This window comes from Phoca vitulina, unplaced genomic scaffold (genome assembly GCF_004348235.1).
Source record: "Phoca vitulina isolate PV1807 unplaced genomic scaffold, GSC_HSeal_1.0 scaffold22, whole genome shotgun sequence".
NCBI classification, from domain to species: Eukaryota; Metazoa; Chordata; class Mammalia; order Carnivora; family Phocidae; genus Phoca; species Phoca vitulina.
In genome coordinates this window covers 35,003,386-35,021,489 of record NW_022589725.1, presented here as the reverse complement: position 1 = coordinate 35,021,489, position 18,104 = coordinate 35,003,386, and the positions used below count along the sequence as shown (strand labels likewise).

The window sequence follows — 18,104 nt, the reverse complement described above, 5'->3', positions numbered from 1 at the left end:
AGAGGGTTTTAGAGGGGAGGGGGGAGGGGGGATTGGTTAGCCCGGTGATGGGTATTAAGGAGGGCACATACTGCATGGAGCACTGGGTGTTATACGAAAACAATGGATCGTGGATCACTACATCAAAAACTAATGATGTATTGTATGGTGACTAACATAACATAATAAAATTAAAAACTACAAAAAATAAAAATAAAAAAAAAAAAGAAAGTTGTGGTTTTAGGGGCACCTGGGTGGCTCAGTTGGTTAAGCGTCTGCTTTTGGCTCAGGTCGCAGGGTCCCCGATCCCAGAGTCCCAGGATCAAGCCCCATGTTGGGCTCCCTGCTCAGTGGGGAGCCTGCTTCTCCCTCTGCCCACAGCTCCCCCTGCTTGTTATATTTTTCTCTCCCCCACACACACAAATAAATAAATAAAATCTTTAAAAATAAAAAAAAAAGGAGAAAAAGAAAGTGGGGGTTTTGCCCCAGTTCCCACTGTGTCCCCAGGACCCTAAGGATGAGTACAAGTTTCAGGTGCTCCAGCTTTGTAACAGGTATAAGACTGAGGGACCAGTTCTTGTGGGAAGGCCCCTCTCCTTTGCCCTGTCCATCCTTGTTGGCTTGGGGTGGTCCTGCCTGCTTCTTTTCTGGAGTTTGTGTGTTGACGGAACAGGGAAGCGGTTTCTGGATACTCAGTGTCACCCTGAGGTAGGTCCCTGGGCAAAGCCCTGCCAGAGGCAGAGGCAAAAGCAGGGGCTTGCTAGAAACACACACCAGCTACCTGGCCAGGCCCCAATTCCCAGAGAGGAAAAGAGGCCCAGCTAGTGGCTCAATCTCAGGAGAGCTCCCTCTTCCCCCGAAATGTGAATCTAGTGTTAACTCTGCTGCCCTAGTACTGGCCTGTTGGCCTCAGTCTCTGGGTCAAGGCCTGCAACTGGGAAAATAGCTATGCTGGTTATCAAATGCTCTACCATGTTCTGCTTTGTGGCCACTTCCTCATCTGTCAGGAGACAGTGGACACTTTCCTCAACTTTCCCAAGGTGTCAGGGTCACGATATAGCCTGGGCTCAATAAATACAGGACTGAACACAAAGTAACAATGAAGTGGAAAACTTGGGATGGCATTGGTGGATGCCCAGGCCTCTCCCATGGAGGCCAGAGGAAGGAGGAAGGGGTCTGGGACCTGGGGTAGTTGGAGCTGGCAGGTGACATACACGGAGAGCTACCCCAGCAGCCTGCAGTCTGCCCTGTGAGTGAGCCTCAGCATGACCCCACACATTTCAGAGTGGTCCCTGATGTCCCTGATCCTCCAACTCCCCTCGGATCCCAATACCTGACGTGGGATGCAGACCTGGATTTCTCCCTGGCCCTAGTGTAGCCCAGTAAGGGAGTGTGTCTTGCTTGGAAGCTACATTTTTGAGTCTCTCTTTTTTTCAAAATTCTCATGATCAAAGGGAAAATGAGGACATGGTGACAAAGCCAATGCTTCTGTCATCCGTGTATCTTCTAAAAAGCACAATTTCTGCAGAGGAGGGTGGAGGCAGGATAACTTCTCACAGTCAGCTGGTCCCCCAGGTGGCCCAGGCTACAGACTTGGCCTTAATGACACTTTGAACTTTGGAAGGGAATGGGCCAATACTGAAGGTGCCTCAGAGTTCTCTTCAGGCTCGCATATGACACTGACAACTGTGGGCAAATAAAAACTCAGAAATCTGGACCCCCTGGGTGGCTCAGTCAGTTAAGCATCCGTGATTAAGCATCTGCCTTCGGCTCAGATCATGATCTTAGGGTCCTGGGATGGAGCCCCAATCGGGCTCCCTGCTCAGCAGGGAGCCTGCTTCTCCTTCTCCCTCTGCCCCTCCCCCTGCTCATGCATGCTCTCTCTCTCTCTCCTAATAAGTAAAATCTAAAAAAAAAAAAAAAAAAAAAAAAAACCCTCAGAAATCTCATTAGTTAATATAACTGTTTTGATACTGATTCTTCATTCTGACTAACTCAGTGCATCAGAAGGGCCCAGATAGTTCTGGAGAGTTAAACCCAAAGCAATATCCCACTAATACTAGACAGCTGACCTTGGGTGTGGTCAGTAAAGTCTAGTTTGTCCCAGATGCTTGCAGGATTATGGATAAGATGGCAACAACCAGCCTAGGGTGTGTCAATGTGTTAGGTCCCTCCAGGTGTGGAACCACATTGTCAGGGCTCAGAGGAGAAAGCCCTGGGGGCTGCTCATGGGACCAGATGGGGCTGGCCAACTCCAGCTATAGAACAAGAGAGCAAATGCCGTGGCCGTGGTTGGGGGCTGAAGGGCAGAGGTGGGCAGAGAAGTGAAAGCTACAGGTGCCGTTCGCATAGGGATCCCCATCCCAAGGTGGGGGAGCAAGGTGACAAGAACTGGTCTGCCTCTGTTCCTAGAACTCCATGACTACATGGAGGAGGGAGGTCTGGGCATGCCTTCCCCAGAACATGGTTGCTGGCTGAGGTGAGAAAATGCAAGTGTGTCCTGTTGCCTGATCTCCCCCAGTTATGCCCCAGGTGGTCCCAGGCTGCCCTTCACAGTAGATCTGGGCTCCACTATGAGGTTGCTTCCTCCAGAAGCTCAGCTTGAGACAATAATTCAAGTGCAAGTGGTTTATTTGGAGGGGATTATAGAAAATACCAGAAGGGCAGTGAGGAAGTAAGAGTGGGAAGCAACATGTCAGAGAGAGCAGATGACAATGTGGGAGGTTAGGGCTCTGTCTTGCTGGGCACATCTCAAAAACTAGATAGGACACACCTCAGTGTTACTGTCCAAGGGTCTGGAGGCTGGGGCGTTCCCTCCCCAGCACTCTAGCCACGTCCCATAGGTGGAGAGAAAGGCTTCAGGCAGCAAGGCTCAGGTACAGGGAGTGTTTCCTTGTCAGCCAGGTGACACCCGAGCTTTACCGTCTCTTACATGTCGAAGATGGCATGCATGCCCTTGTTCCTGTGTTACTGTTGACACTGCCCTGGCTGGACTTGACCTGCACACCAGTGCTGTAACTTCCATATCCAGGTTTCAGAAAGTGCCTCTTTCTGGTCATGTTAACCATCTTCATCATCATATCCTACCTCTCCACACATGTACACATACACGCACACACAAACACATATGCACATGTGCGCACACACAGTGGTAGCCAGCCTCCAAGATGACATCCACTGATCCTCATCTCCTGGTCATCATACCCTTGTACAGTCCCTTCCCACACTGAGCCAGAGCTAATCTGGGGGACGATTAACACAAGGAAGAAGTGATGGTGTATGACATCTGAAGCTAAGTCACAAAGAGCAGTGTGGCTTCCATCTTAGTCTCTCAGAACATTCTATCTGGAGGAAGCCATACCAAGCACCCAGCGGCTCTGTGGAGAGGCCCACATGGAGAACAGAGATCTCCTGTCAATGGCCAACACCAACTTGTAGTCATAAGTGTGAGCCACCTGGGAAGTGGATTCTCCAGAGCCAAACTAACCCTCAGATGAGGGCAGTGTAGTCAATGTCTGAGTGTAACCTCAACAGACAATGATATCTGGAACCACCCCACCAAGCCACCCTCAGATCCCTGACCCACAGACACCATAAGAGATTTAAATTGCTTAAGCCATTAAGGGCAGAGTGATTAGTCATGCAGCATTAGATAACTGATATATCCCACTGTGCACACATGCACACTCATTCATGCACAAAGCAGCCTACTATCCATGAGCCATCAATCACCCCTACATTGTTTCTGCTTCACTTCAAAACCAAAAGTACACTGCAAATACACAAATAACCCAACTATCTTCCAGTTGGGTCAGTTGTCTAAAACTGTTTTTAAGCGAATGGGCTGTGTCTTCCCTGGAGTCCTAGGCAGGGAGATTTCTATGGAAATCCATGGAAGGAACACTCTCAAGGCAGCCAGACCCCTCAGAATCTTGCAGAAACAATCCATCAGCTCAAAACAGTTGAGGACTGCATCCTCTAGTTAGTTCTCCAGAAACAGCTGCCAGTGAAAAGTAATCTGTGCTCAGAGTTCAATGAGATAAGGAAACAGGTTTACAGTCTCTTCCATCTACTGGTAGCAGATTGTCCCACTAGTAGATGAGTGAGTCAACTAGAAGAGGCTGACCAACACTGTAAAAAGGTATCATGTTCTCAGTATCAGCCCCTGAAGGGCACACAAAAAAGCAAAAAGGCCACAAAAATGAAGTCAATGGGTCAGCTTATTTAAATGTTTTGCAGGTGTATTTCCTTCTTTAAAATGGAAGTGAAAACAGTCGAACATGCTAGAAGATAATTAGACCTCTTCGCATTGTTTCTTCAGCATAGTGAACTCAAATTTCCAAGGTTTGGTTGCAACAATAAAGGTGCAAAGAAACATCTAAAAGAGACAAAAAGAATAATCAGTTTGTAAGAAAGAAAAATGAAAAACAAACAGAAGTTTCTATTTCTGGGTGCTGGGATTTGGCTTCAGGGTGGCTAAAGGCAGCCTGAGCCAGTCTTGCCCCTGCAGTCCCTGAACTGTTAGACCTGAGACCGGATGGCAGGGGAGCTAGCCTCACTCACCAGGATGGACCCCTGCCAATTCACCTCTCTGTGATCTGAAGCCATCATGGATAGCAGGAGCCCAGAAACTGGTTATTCTCAGAAATCCTCATCTCCAGCTCTGGCCCTCATCCAGCCACGCTGACTCCCCTGCAGCCTACTGAGACTGCATGCTGCCTGAAGGGCCTGGTGAGTCCTTCCCAGAAGAGGCAGGAATACTACAGAGTCCTGCATGTCTTGGTGGGGCAGGTCAAGGTCTGGCCAGAGACAAGAAGCAAAACTTGCAGCCAGGGAACTGAGGGGACACATAGAGCTCTTTCCCAGGGCCTGCAGAATGAGCGAGAGTTTCAGGATCCTGGTGTGGGATGAGTTCACTTGTATCCCTCCTCTCACCCCTAAAATTTTTATTCAGTTAGAATAAAAATATAAATGAGGAATACCGCTCCTACATCAATGGAAACATGAATGGCAACATCAAACAGAATTGAAGTTGTATAAGATACAAATACTGAGGGATCAGCTTGAGGAAGAAAATAAGACCAAGCTACCAGCAATCCAGACAGGCCATTGGAGAACTCTGGCCGGCCCAGAGATTCATCCTGGCTGGAGGGGCATCTGGGCCGGGCTCAGCTGTTTCTTGGCAGTAGTAGGAAGGGGAGGAAGTGGGCTTATCAGAGTCGACTAATAGCTTAACTTCTGGATCAGCCAAAGTAGACAGGAAAAAATCAGGAAACAGAGGAATTAAAAACCCAATTATCAGGATCAATCCTAGAGGACATATATTAAAAATCTTTAAGAAGTGAAAAAATACTGAGTAATTCAACTTCCAGGAACTTTGCCTACAAGGAAACAATAATCACACAAAGAGAAATAAAGAAGAATATTTATTAAAGCACTGTTCATAATAGCTAAAAGTTAGGAAAACTTAACCAATTCTCAGGGATCGGTTAAGTAAAATGTGGAACACAAGTAAATGAAATCACAGTTTCACTATATAATGCTCTCAAATAATTCTACAATTATACAATTATTTCTAGTAAGGTTGAAATATTTTAATATCCCTAGTAATCATCCATGTTTTCACTTCCAGGCCTTGCTTTTTAATGTCTTTTTTTTTTTTCCCCCTGGAGCAACCAGAGGGCCCCTGTCAGGAGCCACAGTCAAGTCACTGGAAACCCCTAACCTCAACTCCTCAGCTTCCCACTTCCTGTCTGTCTCCCCTTGGCCAAACTCAACTGCAAGCCAGAGGGTGCCCATTGATGCGATCTCTAGAAGTCAGAGGGCATAAAGCACTGTTCATAATAGCTAAAAGTTAGGGCATGTTAATAGTTAGGGCATAAAGCATGTTAAATACGCATTCCACTCCCCTCTCTCTAAGATAAACACTCAAATTGTTGAGAAGTGTTCCTACCCATTATAATAATATAAAAATATTTAGAAATCCTTACACTTTGTTATTAAATGAAAATCTAGGTTATAGAACAGTATACAGTATGATCCCAACTACACAAAAATACAAATATAAAATACAGAAAAGCAGGTATAAATAACGATATATTGACAGTGGTAAACTTTACATAAGGGTATTTATAGTTGATTTTAAGTGACTTTTGAAAGTTCCAAATTTTCCACATGAAATGAGTCAAGTTAATAACTATTTAAAATCATATCAAGTTTTAAATTTATATTCCAAGGAGCTCAGATGTTTGCCTTTTCTTCTTTTCTAAATCCCAATAAATAACTAAAGAAAGCAGATAAGGTCAAATCTATAGGAGCTCTGAAATGGGAAGCGACGCCATGCAAGGACAGAGACAGAGAAGACTCTCCTCATGATAAGAAGTGGATGCAATCAAGGTGACGAAGTCTACTGAATGCCAGATGTTCTATGTAGAAGATGAAAGCATGAGAGAAAACCAAGAGAGAGAACTGCCTCAAAACCCCACAAACCTTGAAGACATCCTCAGCTCTTCTCCTCTCACTGTCCATGGCCAATCCATCAGCAAATTTCAACCAAGCCTTTCAAAGACATCCAGAACTGAGTACCTCCACCATCCCAAACAGCATCATCTCTCATCTGAGCTAGTCCATTAGACTCCTAACAGACTCCTGTTGATCTTGCTGTCTCCACCCCCTGCCCCCATGCTGGCTTTTCTCCATTGTCTCTCCATGTCTGCATTCCTTCTATTTTTACCTGGAGTGTCTTGAAAGACCAATGACTTCAGTGGGCTATGCCAACGGGCACACTTGCTCTATAGCTTCCACTGTCTGTGTCAATGGGCACTCTGCCCTCTGACTTCTAGAGAGGGCACCCTCTGGCTTGCAGTTGAGTTTGGCCAAGGGGAGACAGACAGGAAGTGGGAAGCTGAGGAGTTGAGGTTAGGGGTTTCCAGTGACTTGACTGTGGCTCCTGACAGGGGCCCTCTGGTTGCTCCAGGGGGAAAAGAAAAAAAGACATTAAAAAGCAAGGCCTGGAAGTGAAAACGTGGATGATTACTAGGGATATTAAAATATTTCAACCTTACTAGGAATCAGGGAGCAACCAAGTGAAATGGTGGGGAGATCACCTTTCACATACATCAGAATGAAAACATTTAAGATTCAACCCCAAGTGCTGAGGGAAAATGAACAACTGTGCACACCACTGAAGGAGGGTGTGCTGGTTCAACCACTTTGGAGAGTAAAACGGAGATTGCGAGTCACGTGTGGTAGCCCCACCAGCGCTGAAGCCGCACGTGTGGCTAAATGGTGGACCCACTTCCCAGGGCACCCCAGAGGAAAGCTCCGAATCTGCTCAGTCTGCATGCACCCTGTCACTGCTGCATTATGGTTAAAAGTGAAATTTTAAGATGACCACAAATAGCAAGATGGTCAAATATGACATAATACAGCCATATAAGAGCTTAATATGCAATAATAAAAACAATTTTGCCTGATTTATATACACATTAAATGGCCCAAGAAATCATTTGGCATAAATAAATACTAACAGATTGTACCAACATAATAAATTTCAAAACATACTGTTGAGTGGAAAAGAAAACAAGAGGAAGTTCCAAAATGTATGTACATTTTGAAAAACACACAAAACTCTGCACAGATTAATTTTTTTTAATGGGTAGGAACACTTCTCAACAATTTGAGTGTTTATCTTAGAGAGAGGGGAGTGGAATGCGTATTTAACATTTCACTGGTTGAAATAAGCATTTTAAATTAATGTAATAAAATGACAACAGTTATAAAATCAAGCACATGGGTATTTGATATATCATTCTTAGTATCTACCAGAATTTTAAAAAATGTTACTTAATTGAAAACTAGTTCCAGTAACTTATAGCTTGCTCCCTAGATGTAGCCATCCACTTGCATTTGGTGCTCTGCTGTGGTGCCCACTATTCATTCATTAGAATATGAAGATGTATTTTATTTGCACATGTCTGGGCAATTTTCAGGAACCACTAATCTGCCATTATTTTTGCTTAGCCATGTCTCATGCCAGCTTTAGGTATATACCAAATAGGTGAAGAAAATACATAAGACACAGACATATACATACTTGTGTATGCACCTTCAACTATGAAAGAGAAAAACTGGAAGTAACTTCTATGAAAAGATCACCAAGACAAATCTGCCCAGCCAAACCCAGCCCAGCTTTGCAGAATAGTGAGAAATAGTGAACGGGTGTTGCTTTAAGCTACTAAGTGTCTATGTATGTGTTGGCAGGAGTGAGGGGTATCAGCAAAAATTGATAGAAACAGTGCTCTATGTTTAGAACCTGGCTGTCCTTTGTCCTGAATATGATTAGAATATGGTTTAAAAAGGAAACTAGCATTAGGAGAAGGAAGGGAAAAATGAAGGGAGGGAAATAGGAGGGAGAGATGAACCATGAGAGACTATAGACTCTGAGAAACAAACAGAGTTTTAGAGGGGAGGGTGGTGTTGGATGGGTTAGCCCAGTGATGGGTATTAAGGAGGGCACGTATTGCATGGAGCACTGGGTGTTATATGACAACAATGGATCGTGGAACACTACATCAAAAACTAATGATGTATTGTATGGTGGCTAACATAACATAATAAAATTTAAAAAAATAAAAAATAAAAATAAAAAGGAAACTAGCAGGGTTGGTCCTATCGGTTTTTTCTGTCTGGTACACAGACCTGACCGAGGCCATACCTTTTGCATTTGGCGATCCTGTTGTAATAAGCAGTTTTCATTTTCTCCTGAAATTTTCTTGCACATTGTTCGGGCAATTTTGACTTCAAGAAAGTAGTCCAAACTCTCTGTGACCTGTCAAGGAGTAATTTAAAAATTAGATATCATAGGGGCACCTGGGTGGTTCAGTCGGTTAAGTGTCTGCCTTTGGCTCAGGTCATGATCCTGGGGTCCTGGGACTGAGCCCTGAATCGAGCCCTGCATCGGGCTCCCTGCTCAGCAGGGAGTCTGCTTCTCCTTCTCCCTTTGCCCCTTCCCCTCACTCGTGTTCTCTCTTTCTTTCTCTCTCAAAATAAATAAATAAAATCTTTAAGAAAATAAAAAATAAAAATTAGATATCATAAATGAATACATGATATCAATTGTCATCTCTGATAAATACACATGTCATTGACTGCTTAGGGCAAAGAACGTCTCCCCACCACCCTCCTTCCCGTCTATAGTTTCCTTGCCAGAAATTTTGGGGTAACTGGAGGGGAAGAAATTCCTCTGTCTATCTCTCATCATGGTATTGAATGTTAAATAATGACAACTGTCCCCAAGATAAAGCAAGAAAACTATTCCCCAAAGAATGTTTTCCTGGGAAAGGTAATGGTTTGCTTATTGGAGCTTGGGAAATAAACAGCAGAGTCTATAACAGCTTCATACCTAGTCAATATTGGGAGAAGAAGACATCCCAGAACTGAAATTTGCTTGGAAGGTATTGCTTTTCTAACTTCCTTCCTTGGCAATTTTAGCAATCCAACCCTATTCCACATGATACACCCTCCCAAGTCCCTGATTTCAGGGACTCTTCCTCTCCCATGAAGAGCCCCCCACCAGCCCTTGTATTCCAGAGGGCCCTATGGGGAAATGGAGATGCACAATGGCAAATGGAGACTTTTATTATTTAAAAATGAGAACAAGGTAAGATTTTACAAAACTTAAGGGAGAGAATGTATTAAAGAGAATGACCAAGTTAAACACAATAACTGACCCTAGAAGAGTAAGAGATCATTTTGAAAACATAGGAAACATTTTGGACATTCTCGAGAAGTTGCCTGGGCATTGAACAAAATGGTAGTGGTCGGCAGAATTCTAGGAACGGTTTCTTGAATATCATATATACTTTAAAATTTTCCAGTTATGTGTGTAAGTGTATATAAAGTGTCTGGAAGGACAGCCAACTGCTTCTGGGGGTGCCCTCAGGAAATGACGAGTCAGATTGGAAATGCAAGAAATTGGGTCATCGTTTCTATTTTTCAACTCAATGACTTCCAGACATACTCCTAGAACATTTTTTATGACTGGATAACAAGTTTCTCAACCTCAGCACTATTGACATTTGGTGCTGGATCAGTCTTTGTGGTAGGGGCTATCCTGGGCACTGTAGGGTGCTTAGCAGCGTCCTTGGCCTCTGCCCGCTAAGTGTCAGTTAGTGGCCCCCTCTGGTTGTAATAACGAAAAATCCCTCCAGGTATTGCCAAAAGTCCCCTGCCAAGCAAAATCCATGCCCACTTGAGAACCACTGCTTTATATTTGAGTAATATTTCCAAGTTAAAATTATCATAAAAACAAACTGCTCTGAATCATGCTCAACAACCACCAACTGACCATTAGCCCTAGCTTGACCCCTAATTGCCCAGAAAAGGGAAGAGGATAGGGGTCCTGGCTGCTGAGGCAGCCCTTCACTGTTTTCACAGACAGGGTTTCTGACTCTCCTGACCTTCCATGACCTCTTTCCTCTGGCTGCAACGTCCCACCACTTTACTCCATCCATATCACTCAGGCAGTAACATGTGCTCATTCACAACAGACAGCCTGGGTTTAAATCTTGGCTCTTCTACATAATAGCTGTGTGTCCCTGGACAAAATACTAAACCTCTCTGTGCCTATATCCTTTTCAAAGTGGAAGAAAACAGTTCCTACATAATGAGTTGTAAGATCTGAATGAGCATATGAAAAGCAACCAGGTCTGGCACAAAGTAGACTGTATATACAGTTGACCCTTGAACGACATGGGGCTTACAGGCACAATCAAAAATCCAAGTGGAACTTATGACTCCTCAAAAACTTAACTACTAATAGCCTACTGTTGACCAGAAGCTTTACCAATAACATAAACAGCCAACTAACACATATTTTGTGTGTCATATATATTATATACCGTATTCTTGAAATAAAGTAAGCTAGAGAAAAAAAAATTTTATTAAGAAAATTATAAGGAAGAGAAAATATATAAATATAGCACTGCACTGTATTTCTTGAAAGAAATTAGCATATAATTGGACCCACGGTGCTTATTTTTACCATCATTCACCTCGCACAGAATCTGCAACAGAGTCTCAGTCAACTATGAACTAGAGCAGGTAGCTGCAAACTTTTTCTTTAAGGACTGGAGAGTAAATATTTTAGGCTCAGAACACACAATCTTGTCAGTGCGGCACAAAAGTAGCCCTAGACTGCACTCAAATAATGCGGGTGGCAATGTTCTAATAAAACTTTATTTATAGACATGGAAATTTAAATTTTATGTAATTTTCATGTCACAAAATATCCTTTTTTAATTTCTTGTAACTATTCTTAGTTCAAGGGGCATACAAAATAAGCAGCAAGCCAGACTTGGCTGCAGGCTATAATTGTCCAGCTCCTGATAGAGAGCTTTGTACTTTTAAGTTACATCAACCAATAAGATATAGATAGTTGTTCTCTTTATATAGAGCCTGTGTGTGTGTTACTAAATTTAATCTGAATTATCACCAAGCATTTTTCTTCTTGCTTTTGTTTTGTTTTGAGTTAATTTTATTTGGGGGGGGGGGTGTTTCATTCTTCCTTACCTTTTTCTTCAGTGTGTTTTCCAGTGGTATGTAGATGGAAGGTCAAGGAATTTTAAATACCTCTGTTCTAGACTCTTTTTGAACCTGTTTCTACCTGATTCTTTTGAATTCTTACCTGCATTCAAGAGTTTACAGTGAGCTGAGAAATAAAATGTACATTCATGAAAAAACTAGCACACAGTACAAAATGATGTATAATTTTTGAGACATGAGAATTCGGTGTACTTTTGATTAAATAAAGCAGAACCATCTATTTTTGGAACTGAAAAAGCATAGATAAAGACAAGTCTGTGAAAGTGGAATAGTTCACTATTAATTAGTTTACTACATATAAATGAGCCCCCAGGGCAGTTGATGTTCCTGAGGCTTTAACTTGGCCACCCAGTGATGACAAACATCCTGGCCCCAGGTGTCCACTATCCAAGAAACACAAACAACATAACCAGGGTCACACAAAAGAAAAGGAGGAAGCCAAGACCCACTGAGTGTGGAGGACGGCCAAGGGGCCAAATGTCCCAGCCTCATAGGGACATGAACCTGCCAAATGAGCCTTCTCTCCTGACCCCATTAAGAAAACAGGAACCTCAGCAGATTACTGGTGACCTGGAGGGATGGACAGCAAAGGCTAGAGAGCAGAGGGTGGAGAGGAGACAGGGCTAGTGAAGGAGGAAGAGGAGCACAAAGACTGTCCCTGTACAGCATGTCACTCCGATGTTGCAGGGTAGCCCCCTTTTCCCATCAACCCCTCTCTCTTCCCTTCCTTAAACTCCAGCCAGACTGGCTGAACCTCCATTCCTTCTGTGCACCTACTGATTCCTCTCTGGGGTCCCCCCAAACCACAGTCCAATCAATTTTCTTGAGAAACAACATTGATGCAATGCTCTCTTCTATGATATGGTCCGTATTTCAATTCCCCCAACTACATCTTTTATAGGGTTTTGTTTTTTTTTTTAATCCAAGGGATAATACAAGACCACATATTGAATTTAGTTGTCATGTTTCTTATACCTCCTTTAATCAAGAAGTTTCCCTGTTTTTTCTCCTGGTCTCTCATGACCCTGATAGTTTTAAGAGGTCTTACAGAATGCCCCATAATATGGATTTGTTCCTCATGATTTCCTTCAGGGGGTGGATTTTAGACAAGCCTACCATGCACAGGTGATGCTATGTCTTTTCCATGACTTCACATCAGGGGCACATGATGTTAGTTTGTCCCAGTGTTGGTGACAAGCATTTGGTGAACAAGGCATTTGTCAGATTTTCTGATTGTAAGGGTATCTTTTCCCTATTGTAATTAATTAATGAAAGAATCCCTGCAGCAATTTGTCCTCCACCACTCTCCCACCCAGTGGGTGTAGGACTCATTGATGATGTTTGCCTGAAATAGTTATTGCCGTGATGCCATGATGATTTCCTACTTACACAGTCTTATATCTACAGGTAGGTGTTTTTCTGTAAAGAAGAGCCTTCCCTTCCTTTTTTCAGTGAAAGGAGAGGATGCAAAAGCAGCAGGGCCAGGACTTGCACTTTCTTTGCCTTTTCACTGTGTTATAATTCATACCTATAATGACTCATTCGATGAAATCAGCCCAAATTGTCCCAGACTTGGCCCCCTCAACAGCCTTCTTAGACTCTCACCTATGCTTTCTGATATGACTGTAATCAATTTTAAGTTATTTTAATGGCTATTTTATAATAGAATAATAAAAGATGAAGTGTAACTAATTTTCCTCCAAAAACCCCTAAAATAAAATTAATATATATTTGGCTAAAGGCATCTCTCAGCTGTTTTCCACTCCCTGGGGTCTGTGCCCTCTGTGGATAATGGGCCCCCTCATGACCGCATCTTGGAGAGAAAAAGCAAAGAGAACATGCTCACCAACCTGCTCCTGGGATTTCAGGACCTTTACCACCTTGAAGGTGTACTTGTCTTTGCTGGTCTTGTTATACTCTTTCATGGCAAACCACAGGGCCTGCTGCACATAGACGTAAGTTTCCGGGATGTCTTGGAACTTCCTCACCACCTTCGACCTGCCCCAGGTGTGGACACCTCTGGACACAAGGGTCACAGTGGCCACCAGGAACAGCAGGCTCAGGCAGAGTCTGGCCATGGTACTTAGCCAAGGGGGTATAGGCTTTGTTCCTTCTATCCTTCCAGGACTGGGGCAGGACATGGGCTGGGCTGGCCCTGCTGCTTCTACACCCTCAGGTCTTCCTGGCACTGCTACGGACAAAAGGGGGAGAACTTCTGTTAGTTTTGTGTCCTATGGTCTTCTCTTTCTCCTTCCTCAAAGAGAGGTAGAGTAAGAATTGGGCAGTCACAATTCAGACCATTTTCCCATCTTTCTGGAGGGAATGCTTGCCTCCATGCACTCACACTCCTTTCCTTCCCTACCAACTGACCCCTGCCTCTTTGCCTGCGAGGTTCCCACACATCTAGTGCAAGTGTCTCTCTGTATCCGGTCTCAGTGCACAAGAAGGCACAAGAACCTGAAACAGAAGCACTGCCACAGGAAGAACATGGGTCTCGAAACTCATCTTGTTTCCTCTTCAGGAGCATGTATGAAAATCCTCAGCTGAGCCTTTGTCTGTCCTCAAAACTGCCCCCACCATCTCTCCCATTTCCAGTTAGGCTCATTAGCCATCACTGGGATCTGTTTATGGAGTATTATTGAGTCTTGCCAGGCCCTATAATAAGGATATCACATGTTTCTCTTATTTAATTATCTCCCTTGGGGCCACATAATGAGTAGTCCCTTTTACACAGGAGGAAAGTAGGTCTCACAAAGAGGTCAAGTAAATGCCTCGGGCTACCTGTCAGAGCTTTACTTCATTGCCTGAAACACACCTTTAGACCTACCTCAATCTAACAGATGAGTAAGTGTAGATCACAGCTTGTGATGTGCATTTGCTCTTGAGGAGATTCCATTCTCCTATAAAAGGTGAATCAGGATGTAGTTCATGAGACAGAGGCACAACAGTTAATGTGTTAAGTATAGATAATGAAGAAGCAAATAGCCTGACAAGTGTAGGGGCCAGGGGCAGGCCACATCAAGGAAGCCACCTGGGCATGAAGATTATTTTGATTTAAAAAACAATCAAAACCCAGCAGATTCAGGGAAATTTCTTTACCTCCTCACCTCCTCCAGCCACCTAAAAAGAATTTAGAGGCCCTGCTCCAGGAAGAGAGCTATCACCACAGACAACTACATTATGATGTGAACATGGTATGGTAGACAGGGGGGAACCTAGTAAGGCCTGTTGGATCAAACTCCTCTCTTTGTCTCATTGTTTCCATGGGGCCAATAAGTATTTGTTTACCAAATATCAATTCTTTTTCTTTCTTCTTGAGGATTACATTTCTTCCCTTTGAAGTCCCAGACTCCACCCTCCTTTTCCTTAGTTCAGAATGACTTATATACATCAGTTTGCCTGACTGTCTTTGGAATTTCTATGTCTGTGTGGATTCCCCATATGTATGAAATTACATTTGATTTTTCTCCCGTTAATCTGTTGCATGTCAATTTGATTCTTAGTCTGGCTGGAAGGACCTTGAGGGAGACAGGAAATTTTTCCTCCCAAACAGAGACAAAGGCAGAATCCAAAGGTTGTGTTCACCACAGACAAGTGCTAAGTATAGCTTGCCTAAGTTGAGCAAGGAATGTGGCAGCAGAACCTAAGGACAACTGATATCCATCAGACACTAACTACACATGAGATACATGGAGCACAGAATATTCATAAGGTCTTATGTCAACCAACCAGCGATGATGCCATCATGGCCCCATGTGTCCTCACCCCAGGAACCACCAGCCAAATCCTCAACATGTCCAGCTGTGCCAGGCAGACTTACCTGTGTCTCTCCTCAGGGCCAGTGGGTGTTTCCGACACGTTGCACAGGCTTTGCTCAAACCCCCGCTCTGGGTCCCGTAACCCCATCAGCAAGGAGACTGAAGCAGCAGAGAGTATCACAAGTCCAGGGTCTGGGCAACATGGCCTTTGTGTCTCCCCAGTTTGCACCCATATCTGAAGTGTGTTAAATTGCTTCATTTCCCCACCTAGCCTCTTGCCCGATGGTTTGATGATTTGCACTTACTTGATATACATGGGATTTGCTTGAACGGCTAACTTTGGCCTGTGAGACTTTCTGCTCCATAATGTCTGAATATGTTGCCCAGGGCACACTTGGAGGCCATCCTGGCATTATAGGCCTTCCCCACCCAGTACAGCTATACCCCAGACCCACCTCAGAACCAAGTTCTTCACCACACTCCTGCTTGCTGAGACTTGAGCTGGCTGTGCTCACCCACAGGTGGTATCTTTCTCCTTCTGAGGACTTGAGCTTTGACCAGCTCCCCTCATGGGCCACTCTCTGTCCCAGCACACTTAGTTCTTGCCCCTACACCTGGTCAGAGTGTTAGTTAGGCCTGAGTCAGGGGTGCTTCTGCCCTCTGGCTACACTCTCTGGCCAGGTGGTCACATCTATGGGCCCTTTGTGAGGTAAGCCCAGCCCCTCTGATGCTGTTCAAGGGCAGGGCACCTCTAACAGGTCCCTCAGCTCTCAGAGCCCCACAGGCTCAGCAAGACCAGCAGTATCTGCCCCTAATGCAGAAACCTTGCTTGTTTCACACCTCTTGGCTTTCTAAATTCCTGGGCTTAGGACTGAAATCCTTGGAAATGAAAGCAACCTCCATGGTCATTTCTGTCAGGGTTCTGTTATATGACTCCATAGTCCTAGAGGCAGGATGAGGCACCAAATGGCCAGGTCAGGGAATCTGGGACTGAGAGGCACTTGGGGAGGTGGTGCCTATGGCTAGCAAGAGCTGCCCCCAGAAACACCAAGCAGAAGACATCATTTGGCAATGACAGTACTGGCATAACATACCTCTGTGGGATGAATGAATGAGCAGATCCCCACAGACCCATTAGCCATATGTACCTCCATTGTTAACCTTGTCCCAAGTAAACATTCCCCATTCTGCCTCCCTCTCCCTTGGGGGGGTTCCCTCTCCTGGTAGTGATTCTTAGGCCCAAACCAGGCTCCTCCCACTCTGCAGTTAGAGCCTAGCAGTAACAGGGAGCTCCTGGGAACTCAGAAACCTGGGGATTAATATTTGTCTTTCCAGAGAAAATATAGATCAGCATAAAGAGGATCTTACCTGAGATACATAAGATAAAACTCCAAACAGGAAGTCAGACTCGGGCTTGTAAAACCTGAGAGTGCCTGGCTGAGGGTTCAGATGTTTGAGACAAAATTGTGTGCTCGACCTGAGGAGCACTTTCTAAGCAGGTATAAAACACAATCACCAAAATGGGAAGTAATAATTAATTTGGCCACACATTTTGTTGCTCGCACACACATGCACATATAGGCAAAGTCAAGAGATGAATGGGAACACAGAATAAGTTATTTGGAAGATATTTGGTATTTGGCAAAGGACTAAATTCTCTTTTCTGGAAAACTCTTTTTAAATCCAAAAGAAAAAAGACAATTTCCTCCTTTGTCTTGATTCAAAGTGAGTCAAGAATTTGAGCAGACAACACATCCAAAATGAACCCATTTCCCCTCTTGGCCACACATCAACTGTTTGAAAACAACTGGCCTGCGGTAAGAACTCTCTCTAGCTGCCCCTGTTGATTCACTTTCTACCTGGTATCTGTGTCCAGAGGAAGTTGCACAATGTAAAGCAGAGAGACACCCACACCCTTCTCTGTGACTTCCACAGGTCTGGACAGGAGCCCATTTGTGATGCCACTTCCTCTCAAAGAAGGTGGTCCTGGGAAATAAAAGGGAGTGGGGGAGTTGCTGAATGCTGTGGTGGATGTGGACCCACAGATCTGAAGGGGAAGGGGCTCCATCAAGCCAGAGTCCTGGGGCCCATCCTCAGGTCTCCACCCCTCCCCCCAAAAACCCTCTCCTCCCAACAAATCACTCTATCTACTTTGGAGTCACCAGAAACCACAGATGCAGATTGTTCCAGAAGCTATTGCCATCCAAAAAGCCTTTCTTTTTGCTCATGACTGCAGGCATCAGGATTTCAAGAAGGGACCAACAGGGTGCTTGTCACTCAGGGTATCCCATGGATTCGGAGAGCAGCTGGGACGCACCTAGGCTCATTGCTCATGTTTAGGGTGATCTTTTAAGCAACTTTATTAAATCTAATTCCCATACCATTCGTCCATGTAAGTACACAGTTCAACGGCTGGTAATGTTTTCAAGGGTCATTCATGTTATAGCGTATCTTGCTACTTCATTTCTTTTTATTACCAAATAATATCCCATTGTATGTGTATACCACATTTCATTTATCTATTCACCAATTTGCGCACATTTGGGTTGTTTCCACTGTTGAAAAGAAAACCACAGGCCTAAATGGCATCACTTAGGTTAAGGCCCCAAGTCAGTAAACCAAGACTTAATAACTAACCTAACTACAGTGTCAACCCCCCAGAAATGTAATCTTTAACCAGTAAACATGGAATTTCCTGGTAAACACTAGGAAATTAACTGATAGACTCCTTTTACTCCCCTTAGAAGGGCAACTTTGCTTAAA

At 44.2% G+C, this 18,104-nt stretch overlaps 1 protein-coding gene across 2 annotated transcripts; it reads right to left on the bottom strand.

Moving 5' to 3' along the window:
• Positions 1-4,199: 4,199 nt before the first annotated feature.
• LOC116642008 (cystatin-13-like) lies at positions 4,200-15,971 on the bottom strand. 2 transcript variants are annotated; one of them, XM_032420034.1, is made up of 4 exons: positions 15,797-15,971; positions 13,434-13,774; positions 8,696-8,809; positions 4,200-4,357 (listed from the first exon to the last, which is right to left on the bottom strand). In XM_032420034.1, the coding sequence occupies exons 2-4, from the start codon at positions 13,722-13,724 to the stop codon at positions 4,274-4,276; spliced, it is 489 nt and encodes a 162-aa protein (XP_032275925.1). In that variant the 5' UTR covers positions 13,725-13,774; positions 15,797-15,971; the 3' UTR covers positions 4,200-4,273. The 2 variants fall into 2 exon arrangements, with proteins under 2 accessions (XP_032275925.1, XP_032275924.1); XM_032420033.1 differs by lacking the exon at positions 15,797-15,971 and having other exon boundaries at positions 13,434-13,787.
• Positions 15,972-18,104: the final 2,133 nt, after the last annotated feature.